This window comes from Saccostrea echinata, unplaced genomic scaffold (assembly GCF_033153115.1).
Source record: "Saccostrea echinata isolate AGI-Se365-2 ecotype Australia unplaced genomic scaffold, CSIRO_AGI_Sech_v1 ptg000054l, whole genome shotgun sequence".
NCBI classification, from domain to species: domain Eukaryota; kingdom Metazoa; phylum Mollusca; class Bivalvia; order Ostreida; family Ostreidae; genus Saccostrea; species Saccostrea echinata.
Genome location: NW_026889803.1, coordinates 23,711,968 through 23,735,645, shown reverse-complemented (window position 1 = coordinate 23,735,645; position 23,678 = coordinate 23,711,968). Strand labels below are relative to the sequence as shown.

General features: G+C 34.7%; 1 protein-coding gene across 1 annotated transcript in view; it reads right to left on the bottom strand.

Moving 5' to 3' along the window:
* LOC133206146 (probable ATP-dependent RNA helicase DHX37) overlaps nucleotides 1–23,678 on the bottom strand; it is a 725,850-nt gene that overhangs the window by 79,829 nt on the left and 622,343 nt on the right. Inside the window, exons 21-22 of the mRNA XM_061342078.1 lie at nucleotides 6,543–6,663; nucleotides 6,288–6,351 (exon numbers count right to left, since the gene is read on the bottom strand). Of these exons, the coding sequence (XP_061198062.1) occupies nucleotides 6,288–6,351; nucleotides 6,543–6,663 (185 nt within the window). The remainder of the gene's footprint in view (nucleotides 1–6,287; nucleotides 6,352–6,542; nucleotides 6,664–23,678) is intronic.

The window sequence follows — 23,678 nt, the reverse complement described above, 5'->3', positions numbered from 1 at the left end:
TTTTAAACTGTATAAGGACATTTTGATAGCCAGAGCAAACAATAATCGAATAAGCAGTATCTAACTGTTTAACAATTTCACAGGCACTTGATGTGTGGATAGTGTGAGATTAACCCCCCTCCCCCAATTTATTTCATAATAAGCTTTAAAAAAATCTCCTGGCATTTTTTGTCTTTGCTTGCTAAAATAAAAACTGACTGCATGCACAGATCGATTTATGAATTCTATTGATGGGGAAATCATACATTTTGGAGAATTAGGAAAAAAACATGCTATCTACGCGTTACGTTGCATAAAATTTGATGTTACTTTTTAAATAAATTTAAGTAAAAGGGCTTTCTGAATTCTAAATACGTCATGTACCAGCGAAGTTTGAAATACAATTTTATTTTCGGAAAATGTTCCGAATATATTCGACTATCGTTCGAATAATGCAATCGAATATTCGACTAAGGAAAATAAATATTTTGACATCCCTAGTGTTTTCATATCATTTGGCTTCCAAAAAAGAAGCAAAAAGCAAGAAAATAAATAAAACATTAACATTCTCATTTCTCTAGTAGGATTTTAACATCAGGTGCAGTGTTTTTTGGTTCCCAAAAGGTCAGTTTTCAAAGGCTCAGACTAACTAATTGAGTTCTCTTTTTCTTTGCGATCTATGGACCAATTTTTCTCTCCTTCCCCTTCTCTCTTCCTTTTTCTCCTTCTCTATTTTTTCTCTCTCTCCTTTTCTCTTTTTTGTTTCGTGTTCATGTATCCTGTCTAGCCAATGTTAACATAGTTACCATGGAAGTACAATGCATGACATGTGTTTTACTGTGAATATCGTATTTCTATTTTTTGTATTATGCATTTGAAGGTTCAATTTGAGGTGTTAAATGTTCTGATTTAGTGAAAGTACTTTGAAAAGTGCCGATGAAATAAATCGCACTTGAGGCTAATGGTATGTAGGTCATCATATGGCAAAACATGGATTGGACTCAAAGCTTCTGGACTGCGGATCTTAAAATTGTTGCAGGTTCAGAAAAAAGATTGCTGATTGAAATAAGCTTCCATGTTGGTTACATTAAATGCAGCTATAATAAATAAAATGTTCTACATGCATTTTAAGAAAACAAGATAGTGAAAGCATGGAATAGTTTATTTCATACATTTATATATTTATATTGGATACCCCCCCCCCCCTTTCAAATATTCTGAATTTCTCATATTTTGGATGACCTTGACATAAATATCAAGAACAAAATTGCAAGAATCCATTTCAGTTGGTCCCATGTCTCTATGTTAATGCGTTAATTTTTTTTCAAGATTACGTAAACAGCAAGAATCTTCAGGGGCAATAACTCGTAAAAGACTTCGATGAATCTTTTCGCAATGAATAGAATGAAAAGCCCTCTTGATAAGTCTAAAGCATTGGTGACAGTTCTGTATCTTTACAGTTTATGGTTTCAGAGGAGTAGCGATAATAAGCTATTCTTGCAAAGGGGCAATAACTTCATGAAGGGTCATCGATTGAAGTCGTTGGGTCAAATCAGAGAATCATTTAAGTAGACCATAAGTCGAATAATATGAAAGATACGTCTCTTCAATAAGTTGCGAAACAAAAAATCAGCAGAAGAAAAATAATACTAAGTAGAAACTCATTGCGAGCAATGAGGGGTCTTCCATCTGATTTTGAAAATAAAAATGTAAATTCAAGCTGAAAAAGTGATAAAAAAAATCAGACACTCTGGAGATTAAACCCTGGTCATCAGTGTGAAAATCCAATACGCTAACTATTACGCCATTTGGACTCCCACTTCAAAGTGAAAATGATGAATATCTTGAGTTTGGATTTATCAATTCGAAAACAAATTATATATTTAGTATTTTGAAAAGAGGCTCTCTTAACCCTACAAATATTACAGAAAAATACTGAAGTTGAAAAAATTGACTTTTTAAATTCGCTTACGGTATCGACCAGAAGTAATGACGACACATGAAAAGATCCCCTCTCCAATCTAGAAATGATGTTCTATCATCTTTAACAAGTCTCCAGTTCATATCTTTAGCCATTCTTGAGAACATTCACGAACAAAATTTCATTTTAAAATCAGGAAATTGTCCTTAACTTGGCTTTAGAACCGAATTTACCAAAAAAAGGAATTTTATATAAAATTCATATAAAGATTTTGAATCCCTGAAAATTTCAAAGAAATTCATTGAATAGTTTTCGAGAAATAATAAACAGAGGAAAATCAATAGGGCTTTCCACAGAAAGGTGGAAAGCCCTAATAACTAGAAACTCTTTGTGAGAAACAAGAGGTCTTCCATCCGAAGAACCATTATGTAATATTCTTTGTATGTAAAACTACATTTATATGTATGTATACTATAAAGACACCTAAAAATATAATGTGGGTCTTTAAAAATTACCAGGATTTTAAAGATTTTTTATTATAAAAAAAGGAAAAAGCGGAGAAGTCACACAGTAAGAAGTTGTGTTTGTGAAACACTGATGCCCCCATATGTCAACATAGCAAAAGTTCAACTTTCTCAAATGCAAAACATGTTGCTACCTAAAGTAAGGTCTCACCTATAAAATATGAATGCCCTAGCAGCAACCATTGAAAAGATATGGAAAAGGTTAAAGTTTTTCAAAAGTAAGTCAAACATCAAGGTCAAGGTCAAATGGTCAAAATTAATGGTGCCCAAGGAAAGGTCTTTTCACAAGAAATACACACATGAAGTATGAAAGCGGTAACACAAATCGTTCAAAAGTTATGGCCAAGGTTAAAGATTTTCAAAAGTACGTCAAACTCCAAGGTTAAGGTCATCGGATTACAATTGTTGGTATCCAAAGGAAGGTCTTGTCAAATATTATACATATGTGAAGTTTGAAAGCCCTTGCACCAACCTTTCAAAAGTTATTGCCAAGGTTAGTTTTCCAAAATAGGTCAAACTCCAAGGTCAAGGTCAAAGGATCAAAGTTGTTGGTATCCAAAGGAAGGTCTTGTCACAAGAATTACATATGTGAGGAGTGAAAGCCCTAGCACCAACCATTCAGAAGTTATGGCAAATGTTAAAGTTTTCCAAAAGTAGGTCAAACTCCAAGGTCAAGGTCAAATGGTAAAAGTTGTTGGAATTCAGAGGAAGGTCTGGTCACAAGGATTACATATGTGAAGTATGAAAGCCCTAGCACCAACCATTCAAAATTCATGGCCAAGTTTAAATTTTTCCAAAAGTAGATCAAACTCCAAGGTCAAGGTCAAGGTTGTTGGTATCCAAAGAAAGTTCTTGTCACAAGGATTACATATGTGAAGTATGAAAGCCCTAGCACCAACCATTCAAAAATTATGGCCAAGGTTAAAGTTTGGTAAAATTTTGCAAAAGTAGGTCAAACTCGAAGGTCAAGGTCAAATATAATGGTATCCAAAAAAAGGTCTTGTCACAAGGAAAGCACATGTGAAATATGAAATTCCATTGTTTCAACCAATCAAAAGTTATGGTCAATGTTAAAGTTTTTGCGGACAAACAGGCAGACAGACAGACAGACAGACAGACAGACAGACGGACAGTCAGGGCAAAAAATATATACCCCTGAATCTTCAATACGGGGGCATAAAAAAAGTCAAATATCATTTATAAAGATGAAAACCTAAATTTAAGCATAAAATGAGGGGAAAAAAAGTGGGACATAGTCTATATTAATCCAAATCGCCTGTGTGAAAAGTAAATATGGAACCCACTATACCAGTGCAATGTACCAGCCATCTTGGACGTTTACTTTGCACTCATTGCCTGACGTAAAGAGGGTCAGGCAGGCTAATTTTTTTTTTTCAAAGTATGGAATTATAGCATGAAAGCTAGCCAGCCAAATTTTGTGCAAGCAGATTAACATTAGAATTTGTTACTTGAGTTTTTACAATAACTGTTAGCAAAAGAAATAATCTGTTAATGATGAAAACTATTGATGTGTTTACTTCCTTTAATCTTTATGCATTCAATTTTTTATTATATGAAATTCCAAATACAGACATCATGTAATCCTTTTCTGCACTTCTATACTACTGCATCAGTCCATTTGTCTACTATATACTTTTCTTTGGATCGTATGTTCTATTGAAAAGGTGTGATAGCTTCAATGAAATTTTTAAAAAGTATCTTCTTATAGCCTGATTTTTTACCTTAAGAATGTGTATTTATCATATTGTACATATAACATAATGTATATGTTTAAGTTACACTGAAGCAGTGAATTCCCCAAGTTTTTCTTCATATTTTATTTTCCTGTTAACCCCAAAAGTGGACTATTCTGATAAATTCCACATTCATGAAAAGACTGGAAAGTTTGGAGCAAAACATGTCTCCCCCTACGATGGTCAAGGAATCTGATACCATTTATGTTTATTAAACAGTCTTTGAAAAAAAAAAGGTTTTTTTCTTATTTTTCTGGTTTTCTATTCTTTTAATAGAAGATGAGCCCGGCATGCGAAAGAAATTTTTGCCACGTAATACTTACTATAAATATTTATTGCTTTAGTCAGGCAAGCTTCTTGAAAAGCTATTACTTACTAGTATAACACATTATGTATTACCATTGAGCAATACCTCTAACTTTTCATTCGTTTTTGGAGAGGACCTGTATAGGCTCTGATGTCCAATCCAATTATGTAATTTGACTTTACATAATAAAATACTGATTAGCTATGATATATATGAATCTGGTTCGCCTGTGTGAAAATCCAACACGTTCACCATTATGCCTTTGGGCCCCCCCCCCCTTTCCAAAGTGAAAAATAGTGAATATCTAGTGTTTGGACTTATCAATTTTAAAACAAACTAGATATCATTGAGATGGTGGCCATCTCAAAGGGCCCCGCTTTCAGCAATGAACATGGAAATGTAAGGTAGCTGAAAAGGGTTTATTTTGAAGAGGAACATATGTGTACTATTCAGGGATGTGTTGTTTGAGTCTAAAGGGCTTCTATGTTATCCTCATTATCATAAAAAATGGCATGAAAATCACGAGTGCTCAACACCTTCCATCAAAAAACGGCACAAAAATCACGAATGCTGCATATCCTCTATGAAAATTCCTGCATATCCTCTATCAGAAATATGGAAGGAAAATCACAAATGATCCATATCCTAAGTCAGTTGGTAAGGTTTGAGGCTGATTGGACTTAAGGGAAAGAAATTATGCACCGAACAAAGATTTTAAACAGAGAGGCTATTTTTGAAATTGACCCTTGACCTAGAAACTTTGTTTAAGGTCACTGCATATCCACTGACAGGTGGCACTCTGTGAGTGAGTATGAGCCACATTGGACCAAGGGGAGAGAAGTTATGCTCTGGACAAGGACTTTTCATATAATTCTGCTATGACCTTAAACTTAGACCTAGAAACATGGTTCAAGGTCACTGCACACCCTTTACCCAAAGGCACTCTGTGGGTGAAATATGAGCCAGATTGGGTCAAGGAGAGAGAAAACATGCTCTGGACAAAAATTTTAACAGAGAGGCTTTTTTTTACCTTGACCCTTGGCCTAAAAACTTTGTTCAAGGTCACTGCATATCCATTGACCAGTGGCACTCTGTGACTGAAGTATGAGCCACATTGGATCAAGAGGAGAGAAGATATGCTCCGGACAAGGATTTTTCATATAATTCTATTATGACCTTGACCTTAGACCTAGAAACATCGTTCAAGGTCAATGCACATCCTTTACCCAAAGGCACTCTGTGGGTGAAGTATGAGCCAGATTGGGCCAAGGAGATAGAAGATATGCTCCGGACAAGAGATCTTGGACAGACAGATGGAAGGACAGACTGATCACTATAAGGCACCCGCAGAGCGGGGCCCTAATTATATATTTAGCATTTTGAAAATGTTTCTATTAACCCTACTAATTTCATCTTTAGCCATTTCTTAGATCCTCCGAGGACAAAATTTCATTTTAAAATCAGAAAATTGTCCATAACTTGGCACTGGAACCGAATTTACCAAAAAACGGAATTTTATATAAAATTCATATCAAGATCTTTTATCCCTGAAAATTTATTTAAAACCTATAGACAACACACTACAGTGGACAAAACATTTAGTAATAAGTCATCAGAATGACAAAGGTGACAGTAAAATAATGTATTCTTATTAATGAATGTTCATATGTCAATGTATTCCCTGATACCATGATTACAGTAATATTTATCATTTGTGACTGACATGAATATGTTATTAATTCATATGGGGGTAATTTGAGATATTTCCATATATTTTTGTTTTGCACAATAAATACACTTACATAGTATGCATGCTTCAATTTTTTGGCATCTTCATCTGCATCTGGAGGTGGGTCTGGACATTTCCTGTTTCAATATTCAAAATGATTGAATTTAAATCAAATTACCCTAATTGACATTTGATTTACATTTCTCAATATACAAAATCTTGAAACCTCAAAAACTGCAAAAACAAAGTTTTAAGCTATGCTATAGCCACTCTCTTTTACATATAGCTCTCAAGTTCTGAAATCTTCAATCAAATTTAGAGTACTTACCTTGCTACATGATCGACCAGACCAGCAAGAACAATCTGTCTGAGAAGTTTGGCCTGTAAATCATTTGGGGGATCCAGTTTGGGGTCTACGCACAAGTTGGCATCAGAAATAATTGCATTTACTAAATGTAAGAAAAGTTGAATTATAATAAAACTTCAAAAATGTGAAGAGGAGTTTTACTCTTAATATTTTTAAAACATAAAAAATTTAGTATTTTCATGAAATCAAGATTAAAGTTAACCAGAAGTCTCTGATGAGACTGTAGCTCTACTGGTTTGTATTTACACCAAAGGAAGAAAAAAGTAGCACTTGCACTTGAAACTATGCAACAGCAATAAATAGAATAATGGTCCTTGATATAGTCTCTTTGTTGCAAGATTTATTGCAATCAGACTAAAACTGTTGAAGGAGCACCCTTCCGAAAAAAATTTCATCAAATTTTCTATTTCTAGTAGCCATGGCATTACCATTATTTGAAATCAAAAACCAATACATAGAATTATTTATCTGAGTTAGAAATTTCCTTGTGTCTAAGTTATATTGAAATCAGACCAAAACTGTAGGAGAAGTAGAGTTTTGAATGTATTTTACAGAAATTTTTATTTTAAGTAACCATAGCAACAATGCTTACCAAAATCAAAAACCCATAAAAAGAATTAGATATCTTAATATAGTCTACTTGTGTGCTAAATTATACAGAAATCAGACCAAAACTGTAAGAGAGGTAGTAATTTGAATGTACATTGTATTTCACAGAAATTTCTATTTTTAGTAACCACGACAACACTGTTCTTCCAAATTGAAAACAGATGCACTGAATTATGTATCTTAGTGTAGTTAACATGTGTGCCAAGTTATAGTGAACTCAAATAAAAAACTGTAGGAGGAGTAGGATTTTGAAAATATTTCACAGATTTTTTTTTTAGTAACCATGGCAACACCATTCATCCAAATCAAAAATTGATGCAGAAAATTATGTATCTTTGTGTAGTCTACTTGTGTGCCAAGTTATATTACAATCAGACCAAATCTGTAGGAGGAGTAACATTTTAAAGGAATTTCACATACATTTCTATTATTATTAACCATGGCAACATTGCTCATTGAAATCAAATATGTATGCACTAATTTAGATGTCTTAGTGTAGTCTACTTGTGTGTCAATTCATATTGAAATCAGACCAAAACTGTAGGAGGAGTAGCATTTTGAAAAATTGTTTACAGACAGACAGATGGACACCTTACTATCACATTAGCTCTTCTGGTCTCTGACCAGTAGAGCTAAAAATTCCAAAAATAATGTATATGCACACAGCTAGACACAACCTAACAGAAAGCCAACCCCAACTGAACCCTGGGTTTGCTTTCTGGGTTCACTTGGGGTCTGGTAGAGTGGACCCCTAGTGAACCCAGAGCGCATCCTGTGCGGACCCTGCACAAACGCCCACAGCAAACCCCGATTTTAGTAGTGCACCCAGAAAGCAAACCCCACATTCACTATTAAATAACAGAGCTTTCAATCAGGATTATGCATTGACCAATCATCACGTCAACCAGTCAGCATGCCGGTTGGCATTTTGGAGTAAAAAACACTGTACACCTACAGTAAAAGCAATGTGTGTTAATGTACAATTTTTATTTATGTACTTAATATTTATAAATTATATTTCTCTAGAACACATCGATTACAAGATTTGTAGTTCGGATTTATTTGTCTAAACTTCATTACAAGAACATATTTTTTCATTGATTGCCTTAAGATTATAAAATTTATTTAATGTTTGATAGGTACATGTAAGCAGTGGCCATCATGTATCTATATGTATAACCATCCACCTACTGAGGAGTTATTTTGGAGTGTAAAGAGCAGTGAAGGTGCCATCTTGTTTTTAATCGACATTTCGTTAAAGCGTGTATATATATAATTTTTTTGTTGGGGGGGGGGGGGGAGCATGCTAATGAACAAATTTGATGTAAAAAAATTCAATGTTTATTATTACAATGTACATATAGATGTATTTATTTTCCTTTTCGGAGAAAAAGTTGGAGCACCTAACCAAAACTGTACCAAACAAACAATCAAATCATTTCAATCTCTTTGTCGTCAATTGGGCTGCCGCTTATTTATATTTTTTTTTTAATTATAATACGATTCAATAATTAATTGAAAACAAAAGAAATTAAAAAAGAAATGTGTATATTTATTTATTTTTGGTGGGGGTAAATATACCCGATTTTTGTGTTCTTATCATCAATCCACAGTCATTTAATAAAACACATTTCATCAATCCATAGTCATTTAATAAAACACATATATACGACATTCCTGAATGTAAACAACTATTTTCTGGTAAATTACTGTTCCCGGCCCAAAATATTTTTAACAAACCTTAGTCACTCAGTTATCACAAATATTTGTGTAAATAAAAAAAAACACAAAAATTGTCCTCTCAAAACATTGCAATGCAGATTTTCATCTTGGCGAATCCATTCTCGCTAAGTGATAATCCAATGTAGAAAATACATCTAGGGTTAAATTCTGGTAATTTTATTGATGTCCTCCATCTGTCACTTACAGGTATACGTGCTACCTATGGCCACTGAGCAAAAAAGAACAATTTGAACTACTGTACTGTATATTTGGAAAATACAAGGGGCAGGGCTTAGAGGCGGTAGGATAAAACAGGGTCAACTTCACGCTTGAGTGAAAGTGAATGCCAGGCTTGCTCTAGCAGACCAAGAGCTGACCCCAAGCGAATGTGTAGCAAACACAGAGTGCACCCAACATACTTCTATATAAAATAATATATTGTGGTCCTGTCCTACACCCAGCTCCACCCTACCCCCAGGTGTTATGATTTGAACAAACTTCATGGTGGCCCACTCCCATTGTGGCCCAACCCAACCTCACTGGGGTCGTGATTTGAACAGATTCTACACTACCTGAAGATGATTCCACAAAAGTTTCATACTTTCTAGTGCAGTGCTTCTTGAGAAGAAGATTTTTATACTACAGGCCCATGGTCCACAATGCTCACCTGAGTCAAAATGGCCCTGTTGTTCTTCATCAGCAGATTTCTTCTCCTATATATTCATATGTAAAGTTTGATCGCCTGTTCTAGGCAAACCCTACCCCCAGGTGCCATGCTTTGAATGAAATTGAACCTTAACTTTTTCAGGATGCTTCTATATTTATATAACTAATCATGGCTTTGCTGCTCTTGAAAACAGAATTTTTAAGATGTCTGCCACTCTACCCTGGGGGGGGGGGAGGGGTGTGTGTGTGTGTGGGGTTGGGGTTGGGGTTGGGGGGTGTCATGATTTAAACAAACTTGAATCTAAACTACCTGAGGTTGCTTCCATATCAACATGACTAATCATGGCTTTGTTGTTCTTGAGAAGAAGATTTTTAAAGATATTTCCTATATATGTTCTTTTGTAAAACTTTGATCTCCCATTATGGCCCCATCCTACTACTGGAGGATGCCTTGAACAAACTTGAATCTACAATATCTGGGCATGCTTCCATATCAATATGACTAATCATGGCTTTCCTGTTCTTGAAAAGATTTTTAAAGATTTTTCCTATATATTCCTAGCTTAAACTTTGATCCCCCATTGTGGCCCCACCCTACCCCAAGGGATCATGATTTGAACAAACTTGAATCCACACTACATGAGGATGATTCCATATCAATATGACTAATCATGGCTTTCTTGTTCTTGAGAAGAAGACTTTTAAAGATTTTTAAAACTATGTAAAACTTTGATCACACATTGTGGCCCCACCCTACCCCCAGGGGGTCATGATTTGAACAAATATGTATCTACACTACCTGAGGATGATTCCAAATAAATATGACCAATCAGGTCTTTGTTGTTCCTGAGAAGAAGATTTTTAGAGATTTTTCCTATAGAGTGCTACCTCGGCATATTGCCAACTTTTGTCCAAGACAGATTTTGGCATTAAAGCGAGGGTGGCAATATAACAAATTCTGCCATAATTTACGATTCAGTTGGTAATCAAAACAAAATAAATAGATTACGTAATTTATTTCAGTTACAATCTATTTATGTCTTATGTGTATATTGGCAACTCTCATTTCTTTTTGAAAAAAAAGTCATTATTATTATTATTATTGATTTTTTAAAAAAAATATTTTGACTGAAAAGAAATGAAATGTCAGAATATTGAATACATCAATTTCCTTTCGTCATGCTCTAAAAATTTAATAACCCGATGACAAAGATGTCAGTGGCCGTTATAGCCTCTTGGTATAAAAAAGTTTTTGAGAATTATCATTAATTTCATCTGAATTGAAAGTAGATTACTTCACCGTCTCAAGAATTTCTGAATTGGTTAAAAAAAGCATCATGACTGACGAATGGTACATGTAAGTCACATGTCAGAATACTTCAACCCGTTATATTAAACATTCTTATGTAAGCTAGTACCTGTGCACTTCTCTTCCGATTCAAACCAATATATGCCCAACAATTAAAGAAAATTTCAGGGCTAACGGAATCCCTAATATTTTCATGTGCGGAATTATAGTAGTCTAAAAATAGTTATGGGGTTTCCTTTTTGATTGATAGAATGTCTTCTTAATCTAAGGGGACACAAATAAATTTTTGCATTTATTATGGTTTTGTGCATTATCCATGATAAGCAATAATCGGCGATTTACAATCAAATAAATCAAATGTTGATCAATCTTTTTGTTTTTGCAATCTAAATTTGTACGCTTTCTCTCACCTGACGTTTCCATTAGTGTGATGAAATAATTCTTCTATCTTATAAACACACGCCAAAGACATTCTTAATTTTGAGTTTTATACTACGATTATCTTTAATTTAGCTCAATTCCTTGTCCAGCCAGTCACGCTTCACCGCAACCACTGTCAAATCACAGGTGTGGTGTCTAAATTACCGACACACGCTAGATAATTGGCATTGTTACCGAGGGTTTTCCTTACATAATTTGACCTTTTCTTTCCCAAAACCAAAGGCGGATGGCAATAAGCGGGGGTGGCAATATAACGGGTGTATTAACACAGGGGGAAATCCGTTCTTCGAGAATTCCAGGCAATAAGCACGGTGGCAATATAACGGAGGGCAATATACCGAGGTAGCACTGTATATTCCTATGTAAAACTTTGATCCCTCACTGTGGCCCCACCCTACCCCCCAGGGTCATGATTTAAACAAAATTGAATCTACACTACCTGAGGATGATTCCATATCAGTATGACTAATTGTGTCTTTGTTGTTTTTGAGAAGAAGATTTTTAAAGAATTTTCCTTTATATTCCTATGTAAAACTTTGATCCCTCATTGTGGCCCCATCCTACCCCTGGAGGTCATGATTTGAACAAACTTGAATCTACATTATGTAATGAAGATTTCACATAAGTTTCAACTTTTCTGGCCCAATGGTTCTTGAGAAGAAGATTTTTAAAAGATGACACCAAACTTTCACCAATTCTTAATTATCTCCCCTTGGAAGAGGACGTGGCCCTTTACTTGAACAAACTTGAACCCCCTTTACCAAAGGATGCTTTGTGGCAAGTTTGATTGAAATTGGCCCAGTGGTTCTGGAGAAAAATCAAAAATGTGAAAAGTTTACAGAAGGACGGACGGACAGACAGACGGACTACAAACAAAATGTGATCAGAAAAGCTCACTTGAGCTTTCAGCTCAGGTGAGCTAAAAATGCCATTAATTTTTCACTAATTCATAATTATCTCCCCTTGGAAGAAGGTGTGACCTTTCATTTGAAGAAACTTAAATCCCCTTTACCAAAGGATACTTTGTGGCAAGTTTGATTGAAATTAGCCCAGTGGATCTTGAGAAGAAGTAGGAAATGTTAAAAGTTTACAGACAGACAGATATACAGATGGACGCTGGACAAATTGTGATCATAAAAGCTCACTTGAGCTTATTCTACTTCAAAATCATAGTATCACTAGATGTTCATAGACAAAAAAATCAGCATACATTATAGCCCTGTCACAATTAATGCTACAATTACCCATGCATTATTAAAAGTTAAACATAGGTAATCAGAAATTACAGAGCTCACCTCAATGAATGTTGTCTTTAAGTAAGGCAAAATCCCACACTAAACTAATAATTTAGGAGTGTGCATCCCTAGATGCAACATTTATGCAATTTTGGTCTGATAGGGCTTGCAGTTACTTGGGAATAGACTTATCTGAAAACTTAAAACTAGTCACTCATTCAAAAAATGTAAGTCAAATCCAGCATTCGAAGCAAGTTTTGAGATTGTTTGTCCCTTGATGCATCATCCATGCAAGTTTGGTTCAGATAGGCCTTATAAGTACTTGGAAATGACATCTGCTCCAAAAACTTTAATCTGGTTACTCATCCGGAAAATGTAGGTCAGGTCCAGCATCCGAAGCAAGTCCAGTAGTGTGAATCCTTAGATGTATCATCTATGCAAGTTTGGTCAATATAGGGTTTATAGTTACTTGGAAATGACATCTGCTCCAAAAACTTTAACCTGGTCACTCATCCGGAAAATGTAGGTCAGATCCAGCATCCGAAGCAAGTCCAGTAGTGTGCATCCTTAGATGTATCATCCATGCAAGTTTAGTCAATATAGGGTTTATAGTTACTTGGAAATGAGATCTGCTCCAAAAACTTTAACCTGGTTACTCATCTGGAAAATGTAAGTCAGATCCAGCATCCGAAGCAAGTCCAGTAGTGTACATCCTTATATGTATCATCCATGCAAGTTTGGTCAGTATAGGGTTTATAGATACTTGGAAATGACATCTGCTCCAAAAACTTTAACCTGGTCACTCATCTGGAAAATGTAGGTCAGATTCAGCATCTGAAGCAAGTCCAGTAGTGTGCATCCTTAAATGTATCATCCATGCAAGTTTGGTCAATATAGGGCTTTTAGTTACTTGGAAATGAGATCTGCTCCAAAAACCTTAACCTGGTCACTCATCTGGAAAATATAGGTCAGATCCAGCATCCGAAGCAAGTCCAGTAGTGTGAATCCTTAGATGTATCATCCATGCAAGTTTGGTCAATATAGGGCTTAAAGTTACTTGGAAATGAGACCTGCTCCAAAAACTTTAACCTGCTCCAAAAAACATTAACCTGGTCATTCTTTAGCTGAAATTGCAGCATCTGAAACCTTGACTGGTACAATGAAACACACTAGAAGCATCCTCCATGCATCTCTGACTAATATAGGCCATAGAAGTACTTGAAAAGAAAACTGCTCCAAAAACCTTAACCTGGGACGCCGACGCCGAGGGTATTACATAAGCTCCCCCAACTTCGTTGAGGTGAGCTAAAAATTGTCATTATTCACCAGGTAAGTCATGTGATTTTTCTGCAGCATGTGGAATTTTATTGCTGCTAGAATGGTATGGCTACCATGTCTGTCTAACAGAGTACGAGGTTTGTATGATATGATGACAAAATAAGGCAATATAAGTATGAACTGAGGTGATCACATTACAAACATGTTACATCTGTCTACCATTATGAAGGATTACACATCGTTACGAGGGCTGTTCAATATGTACTAATGTGTATTGTACCAAAGCAGGGTAAAGTTTTGCACAATTTCAAGGATGATGAAACTCTTGAATAGCTCTATTCATTATATTCATTATCTTTCCAATGGTATAAACAAAAGCCTTCAACTTATAGTCATTTTAATAGATCCAGTTCTTGACAAATGTTGTTAAAATGGTTCGGAAACAGGTTGAGAATATTGAAGAAATTAGAGCTAATATAAAAGTATGCACAAAATTCGGTCATTTGGTAATGCTGATTTTTACTGAATTGAGGGAAGTTTATGGGTCTGATAAGATATCTTATGAGACAGTTTGTAGGTGCATGGAGAAAGAAATTTCTGACTGGCACAGAATCCATCAAAGATGCAGCAAAATCTGGCAGACCTGTGACTGTAACAGGCAAGGCAAATGTCTCAAAAGTCAGGAAAATAATTGAAAGTGATAGCTGATACACAATTTGTGATATTGCAAAAACTGTTGGCATATTGCTATCATGGGTGCATTTCATTTTGAAGCATATTTTGAAAGTACGAAAGATTTCTGCCAGATGGATAATGCATATATTGACAGATGACCAAAAACAGGTATGAGTACAAATCGCTAAGCAATTGCTCATAATGTTTCCCAAATTCAATCAAAGACAATTTGCAAACATTGTTACAGGTGACGAAACTTCGATCCAGTAAGAAAAATTGGAAACAAAATATGGTTAACTACACACAGTAGTAGACCTGAATTCGCTGAAAGAACGATAATAAGCACAAAGAAGGTTCTTTATTGCATATTCTTCTCATGTGATGGTGTAGCCATACAAATTCCAGTGCCGAAGGCCAAAAGTGTTGCAGGTCGGTATTACCGAGATATTATACTAAAAGAGCTCAAGAAATATTATCATAAATGATGCTTTGTGTCAGGATTTAGGTATGTTCTTCTACTTAATGATAATGCTCTGTTGCATACATCTGAGCTTGGAAGCAATTTTTGAAGTTGGAGAAGGTTACCATCTTGTCACATCCACCATACTCTCAAGATCTAGCCCCATGTGACTTTTTCCTTTTTCCAAAACCTAAAAAGTTCTTATCTGGTGGTCATTACAAGTCCCAACAAGCCCTTGGCTCAGCCATCAATCAGTGCCTCAGAGGTCTACCTAAATCAACGTACAATGATGCATTTCAGGGGTGCCTTCAACAGCGTAGCTGCTACATAGCCGCTACGTAAAGCTTCGATCTTGAACGCAAAGCTAGCCTAGCTACTACGTAGGGAGAGCTAGCATAAATATTTAATGCTAAGTTCCAAACCAAGATGGCCTCCTTAGTTTCAACTTCTCAGCACATTTTAACTAAATGGGAAAATATTTTCTACATCTTAGTGAATTAAATGTAAATTCACATACATATTTTTGCTTGAAATAAACTTTTATGGTTCCAAAAATAATTCTTTACTGGTATATTTTTGTCTCAAATCTTAGACTAAAGCTGCTAAGCTAGCTGTCCGTTCAATAGAGATAGATATCTACCACTTAGCTGCTAGGTTAGCCGATCTTGAACGCAGCCAGAAATGGATTCAGACATCGAAATTATGTATTTCAAACCACGGAGAATACTTTGAAGGGATGTAATGTTCATTTCACTATTTGAGTCAAATGCTTTTGAGATTAGTACAATACACATTATTTACATTTGCAAATATTTTTGTTACTAGATGAACCTATTGAAGAGAAAATATGTTCAATTCTGTATGAACTTATTAGCGGTTCAGAGGTCATGGCGTGACTGAATCACACAGCGAGATGATAACTTGTCTACATATTTCTGTCACGGTGACACTGGTTTCGGAATTTTTAAGTCATTAAAGTGATGAAAAAGATACAATTATTGAAACAAATAGGTTTTTTTTGTTCAACAAATGATCCTTAGATCTTTCTTAGGTGTGTAAAATGTTTCTTTTCTTATTAGCCTAAAATCATGCTTACCTTTTTAACCCAAAATTCTTTTGAAGGTATGTAAACTGAAGATGATACCACTGCTTTTGACTTCATATATAAAGAACTCATACAATAATAATAAGATTATTCTCAGTAATGATCATTGTTTTTTCATTATGAACAGATATATTTCCTGAACTGGACTGCTGAACATCAATGTAAGTACCGTAATTTTTGGAAGATAGGTCGATACTTTTTTTCTCAGAATCGTTGGGGTCGTCCTAATTAAAGAATCGACCTTGCTAAGACTCAAGTTTACAAAAAATGATCCAGAATCCGTAAATTTTATGTCAATTTCAACACAAATCTGTACAATTTTTGTAACTTTTTAAATTATTTTACCGAAAAAAAAAACCACAATAAAGAATTAAATATATATTCCATTGATTTCTTGCAAATTAAGTTCCCTTAAATATCCATAGATGTACTAAAAAAATTATTTAATCATCTCCTAAATAATGTTTCATCAAAGTATATTTTACAACATGCTATCTGTCTCCATCTGTGAAGTTGGAAGTCGCACTCGTTCACTAAAATAAAACCGCAACCGTATCGAAATTTAGAATACGAGAAGTTTTCAGAATCGCAATTTGGTAAATAATCGTCATCCTTTTTTTTTTACCATTTAAGTGTATGGATGAATTGAAATAGTCTACCTAAATATTTTTTTTCATTTTGTCTTGTGATATTTTTTTAAATGTAAAATGCGTGAAATAAATTGTTGTCAGTAATTCCCAAATTTATTTATCAAATATACCGCTGGTCATTTAGATATTTCATATCTAAATAATAATATAGTGCACTTATCTTCCTCATACCCAAGAGGTACACTGATTTATTCAAAGATTGGCTTCCGTTTGAATTTAAATTATCTTACAGATAAAGGGATATACACTGTGTACAAAAAGGTGTTGACACCACCTGTTGGTTTAACCACCTGCGGGGCATGATTAACAGCATGTGCCGTAATAGGGGTAATTAGTGCTACACATCATTGAACATACAAAGCTGTGAAATTCATGAAGACTGTTAAATTGCAAATGTACTCTTAATTAAATTTATTTTTACAACAATATCACAGGCCAAATTATAGCATGAAAATACGATTAATTTCAATTGCTCACTATTACATGTAATGGTCATTTGCGTGCTTTAGCTAATCCCTAATACAAGAAATATAAAAATGGCAGTCATCGAAGTTAATACTGTTACAGTAAATAATGCCTATATAAAATATGTTAAGAATGTGTCCACAATGTTTAAAAATGGAAATAATTATTGATTGGTCTGGGGTATTTCCCTAATTTATAGCTGTCGTATACTACCATATTTATGGATACTGTTTAACGACAGAGTCAAACTACGAGGCATTGAACAGGCAAGTCGGAGAAACGTTGTATAGCAGAATTCAAGGAAGTTTCAACTAAAGAAACTTTTATATATATATAAAACACTATTAAAATGTTTTACTCAAAAAACACAATTTTATTTTCTCAATGTGATAATATCACGGGGTAAGCCAAGAAGTTCACAGGTTCTGATACATAGTATCTATGTAAGAATCTCTAGAAAATCAATAAACAACGCCTCGTCCTATGTTCCAAATTCGTCCTATCTATGGATTTTTTAAAAATTAGAGCTAAAAATGAGCCTTTTGACCTATATACCTCATTGACATATACCCCCAAAATTACGGTATTCAAATGTTGGAGCAAGCCAAGAAGTTCACAGGTTCTGATACGTAGTATCTATGTAAGAATCTCTAGAAAATCGATAAACAACGCCTCGTCCTATGTTCCAAATTCGTCCTATCTATGGATTTTTTAAAAATTACAGCTAAAAATGAGCCTTTCGACCTATATACCCTATTGACATATACCCCCAAAATTACGGTATTCAAATGTTGGAGCGAGGCAAACTCTCAAGATCAAACAACTTCTAGGTCATTGTGCATCACAACATCACAACATAGCAATATGGTGGGCCGTTTGTTCAATTAATGCAGTTCTATTCAAAATATTTGTCTCAAATGTAAATAAAAGTAATAAACAAGAATGTTAAAAAGTTCACTGGGAAATGAACCTGGTTGGTACATGATCAAATTTTGTGAGAAGCCCTCCAGGCTTCACAGGATTTGATCACATGACCAACCAAGTTTATTTCCCAGAGAACTTTATAACATTGTTGTTTATTTCTTAATTACATATGGAACAACCCTCATACAAACAATACTTTTACAAATCACTTTATGGCACAATACATGCCCGACATTCCTATGACTAATGATGATTTCATTATGAAATACATACAGAGAGGTTTTTGAAATTATTAAACATTATATTAATTAAACTTGTTTGATCAGGGCACAGGATTCAGTGTGGAGCTCTTGATTATATTCAGTCTCTTCATGAATTTATTGAACATAGTCTTTACAGATTCTGTGACACATACATTCTCAACTTCTTTCACTTTTCTATCTTCTTTCCTTTTAAAAAGTTGGTATTTTAATTTTTATACGGATAACAACAGACAATTTCTGCCTACATCATATTAACTCTTGGTTCCATCACACAGCACTTGCCATCAATCACCCTTTTTCATATCATATTCACAGGAAAGTGCTCCTATATTTCTAATTGCAGTAACTCGAAGGACACTTGCAGTAGTTCTTAAGACACCTGCAGTGTTGTGAGTTGTACGAAACACTGCTAAAGTCACATGAATGTCAAAGATTTACTACGAAGTTGTGTCCTAATGGAGTGTGAGTTGTGTGTCTATGAATTCTTAAAAATTGTGCTGTATCCACAATTGTTTTATAACAATGGCCGAGTTTTGCAATTTGCTGCGATTCAACACAAAAAAAAAGAAATCCTACAACTACCCCAACAATGAACCCAAAGAAGACGGGCGTACTTGGCGTGCGATCTGCAGGAATTGTGTACAAAACATTTATGGTTTAAATTCCACGATTTGGTCAGCTGACCAGCTGGGGCCCATTTCATCAAAGGTCGTACGCCCAAGAGTACCAACAAATGCAAATTAGACATAGGCTGATGAGTCATTTTCGATGATTTTGCCCAAAGTGGGGTTTAAGTGATGCAATGTAGATTTAGACTCATACACTTATTAAAGTTAAATCAAATAAATTAATTACATCATTTATACAAGTATAATTATTTATTTAACAATAAAATGAAACGGGAAATATAACGATCATAATAAGAGTAATATTTTATATGAAAATTGTGGTTATTAAAAAAAATAGCAACCGGCAGGGGTGTGCAATTAAAAAAATCAAGTACTAGCCCACGGGCTAGTGGCAGCAATAAAGTCACTAGCCCCAAGTAAAAAGTTACTAGCCCAGATGAGGTGGGGGGGGGGGGGGGAGTAACAGCTAATATTGAAAAAAAAAAAAAGATTATAAAGTCAAAAAAGTCAGGGTTTTAAAGTCATTTTTTTTTCAAATTAAAGTTTAATTCTCACTAATAAAATTGAATCATGTATAAATTAATTATTATGATAGAAAAAGAAAAATGAATTAAAATATTGAATTATTTTTCCTTTTTCTGTGCATTGCACTAGCTTACTAGCTCAGAGCTAGTAAGCTAGTGCAGACAACTGAAAACGAAGTGAAATCATTTTTTTTCATCTTAAATTATTAAAAACACTTGAAATATATTTTACGTAAATCACATAACACTTATCTTTCAGATGATTGAGTGATCGTAAATAATTTAATGAGATATCTGCCTTTATTTACCATTAACACATGAATGGAGGAAATTCGGATTAGAAAAAAACGATCGTTTTTGGAAGTAATAATTCAGGTAGTGCTGCAAAATGGATAATATTATGGAGATTTACGAACAATTGGAGCATGCTGCCTGGAAACTTTTCATTGGTTGGGAATTTAATAGCAAAAAATGAGTGAAAATATCGGTAGTGATTTTTTATATTACATTGGTATTTTTAATTTTTACTAGCCCAAGGGGCTACCTGCATGCAGAAAACCACTAGCCCGACCCCAAAAAATGATAGCCCCGGGCGTCGGGCGATACTAATTGCACACCTCTGACCGGCATGATTTCTTTGTGGAAGCAACAGTTCTTGAACACGTTCAAGAAAGCCTTAGGGAGAGGGCTAAAATAGGCTGAGCCTGCTGCCCAATCCTATTCACTCTTACATCTGTGAATAAAATATTGTTTAAATTAAATTTAAAAAAAGCCTTTTCCAACTACATTAATTGTATAAGCAGTTAAAAAATCAAAATCCTGCACTATCAGGTTGTAGATTAAATAACTTTTTTACCCTAGTCACGAAAAAACTCTACCCTAATCTGCAGCAAAACTTTGACATGCATTTTCTTTTTAATTACGCTAAAGTTGAAAACAATCTCCATGCGAGCATGTAAAACTGAAGCTGTCTGACAGATTGGTACAAAATAAAGTAAAACTTTAAACTAGAAATCACCCACATTTGTACGAGAAAATTTGAAGCATTTTTGCCTATCGCCATCTTGGACTAGGGTAACGCACTTTACCCTAGTCCATTTCTACACAGTGATAAATAAGAAAAAAAAAAAATTGCTCCATTCGATGATCGAACCAAAAACTTCTCGACTCCTTAGTGCGCTGGACTGGTAACGCATACTACTGAGCTATCATCGCTACACAAACACTCAGGAATTTAAAATGACAAAGAAGCAACGCATTTACACACTGGTATTTTTTTTGGAAAAAGTTCATTTTTTATAGTCTCTGAGTCTTCTCTCCATTTTTTACAAATGTTTATTCGTTTCTTCGAATACAAATGCACACAAATGTCTTTTTAAAATCGTGGAGAGATGACCCAGAGATAACAAATTTTTAGAAAAATGTGTTTGAAATTGTACAATTTTGTAGCAAATGACGCATCTAGCCATTTTTTCAAGTTATTTTTAAGGAAATCAAAACACACTATTAGGAAAATGTTTTCCTTTCCTATTTCATAGGAACATGATAAATCAAAAGAATGTTAAAATTTAATTTTACAGTGCAATAAAATTTTCATTTTTCAAGTGCGCCCTGATTCCTGCCGAATGTCAATCAAAAGCGCCCTTGTTCTTTGCAGCTACTTTTGAATTATCTATCATAGCTCTAAATCATGACAGTGTGACGGGCTTTTACCAGGAATTTTGAACAGATATCAGGGAAATGATGAAAATCCTTGTTTTTTAAAGAAAAAAGTTCTGGGTGTTATTTTCTATAAATTTGATTAAGAAGAGTTGTACAGTATTACAAGACATTATAAAACTGCACAAAGGTCACTCAATTATTAGAACTCTTAAATTATACAGGGAATAATAAATTAAAGTTCAAAACTATGTTGCGTTTGTCATTAAAAATCAGTTTGACTTGAGGCAAGTACGGTACCAGTAATTATTTTTTAATAGTTCGAAAAATAAGAAGAGTGCCAAGGCAACATTAGCCATTGTGAAAAATTTATATACTGCAAGCAGATTAACTTGATTATTAGTACTGTGAAGGTTTAATAATGTTGACCAAGCCATCCGAGAAAACTGTTTTGAGACAATATTATAGATGGAACAAAATCAATATGTTCAGGGTGATATTATGAGATTCACCAACATAACCTCATTAGTCAGCCCGCGGGTTGACTAGTTATCTTATGAAGAACTTCAAATGCACTTGCGTGTTCTGGAATTCTGGGAGGTAGACTGGTACCCTGACATTGGTTAACCTAAGGAGCGCAAACGATTCTGGGAGGTTGACTTAGAGTAAGTCACTCCTGTTAATTACCAAATTGGCCAATATGATTTGTAAAGGCATGCAATGAATAGATGGAGAGAGACACAGCTGGCTTCACTTGCTCCATTCTTTTTTAGCTCACCTGAGCTGAAAGCTCAAGTGAATTTTTCTGATCATCCGTTTTCCGTCCGTCTGTAAACTTTTCACATTTTCAACTTCTTATCAAAAACCACTGGGCCAATTTTAACCAAAGTTCATACAAAGCATTCTTGGCTGAAGGGGAGTTTAAATTTTCAAAATGAAGGGCAAAGCCCCTTTAAAATCAAGAGAAGCCAAAAATAAGGTGTATTCATTAAAAAATCTTCTCAAGAACCACTGGACCAGAAAAGCTGAAACTTATGTGGATGCATCCTGAGTTGTGTAGAATCTAAATTGTTCAAATCATGACCCCCAGGGGTAGGGTGGGGCCACAATAGGGAATCCAAGTTTTACATTGAAATATATAGAAAAAAATCTTTAAAAATCTCCTTCTCAAGAACCTCTGGGCCAGAAAATTTGAAACATATGTGGAAGCATTCTGGAGTAGTGTAGAATCTACACTGTTCAAATCATGACCCCCAAGGGTAGGGTGGGGCCACAATAGAAAATCCAAGTTTTACATTGAAATATATTGGAAAAAAATCAAAAAATCTTCAAGAACCACTGGGCCAGAAAAGCTAAAACTTATGTGGAAGCATCCTGGGTTAGTGTAGAATCTACATTGTTCAAATCATGACCCCTGGGGGTATGGTGGGGCCCAACAGGGAATCCAAGGTTTACATTGAAATATATAAAAAAAAATCTCTGATATCTTCTTCTCAAGAACCCCTGGGCCAGAAAAGCTGAAACTTATGTGGAAACATCCCGGGGTAGTGTAGAATCTAAATTGTTCAAATCATGACCCCTGGGGGTAGGGTGGGGCCACAATAGGTATTACAAGGAGGAAAATATGGTGAAGAACAGCAGGGCTAAAGTAACTCAGTTGAGCATTTTGGCCCATGGGCCTCTTGTTTATATGTTTGTCTTTCCATCATTAAATTAGACAATTAGGATGTGGAATTCAGGTGTGGCTTGTAATTATATAGTTATAAGCATGAAAAGATTGGTAATAAATTTGTAAAAGTGTTTTATTTTATTTTCAAATTCTACATTATTTCAAATGTCAAGTAAAGCATTAAATTTAGTTAGTAAAATAACAAAAGTCAATAGACTAAAATATAAAATAAACGCAAAGTACAGGTTCTAACGAAGCTTATATGTTTTATGATGTTGCATGCATGATGCCTGTGTTGTTCAGTAAATATTGATTTTTTTATATTCTAAAAGTTACATGATTTTTTTGCAATTGTCATTTATTTATAGTTTTAATTAGGGGGCTCAGTATGGTTGTTAAGGATAAAGGTGTCTCCTCCTTTGTCTGGGTGCACTTGACTGAGAGAGCTTTTTGCAAGTTTCACTAACACCCATTAGTGAAGTTTGCAAAGCTCCTTCTGAAAAAAAATGCTGACATGAATACTTCAACGCTCTTTTTCCCTAAATAGTAATGTAATAATAAAGTTTGAGTTAACGTCTTTGACAAGATAAGAGGGCGGATCCGGAAGGGTGGTGGTCCAGGGGATTCAGACTTATGAAAGTCTTAAAATCAATGGAATTTGTCAAAAAAAAATTAAATAGAAAATTAATTGTAAAACTGGCTACAGAATGTTACGTTTTAAAGCAAAAGTAGTGTAAATGGGGTGCGAGGTTAGTGTGGGGGTTTTGAAAGCCGCCTAAGTGTCTATGTGGCGAATACGCCCCCCCCCCCTTCA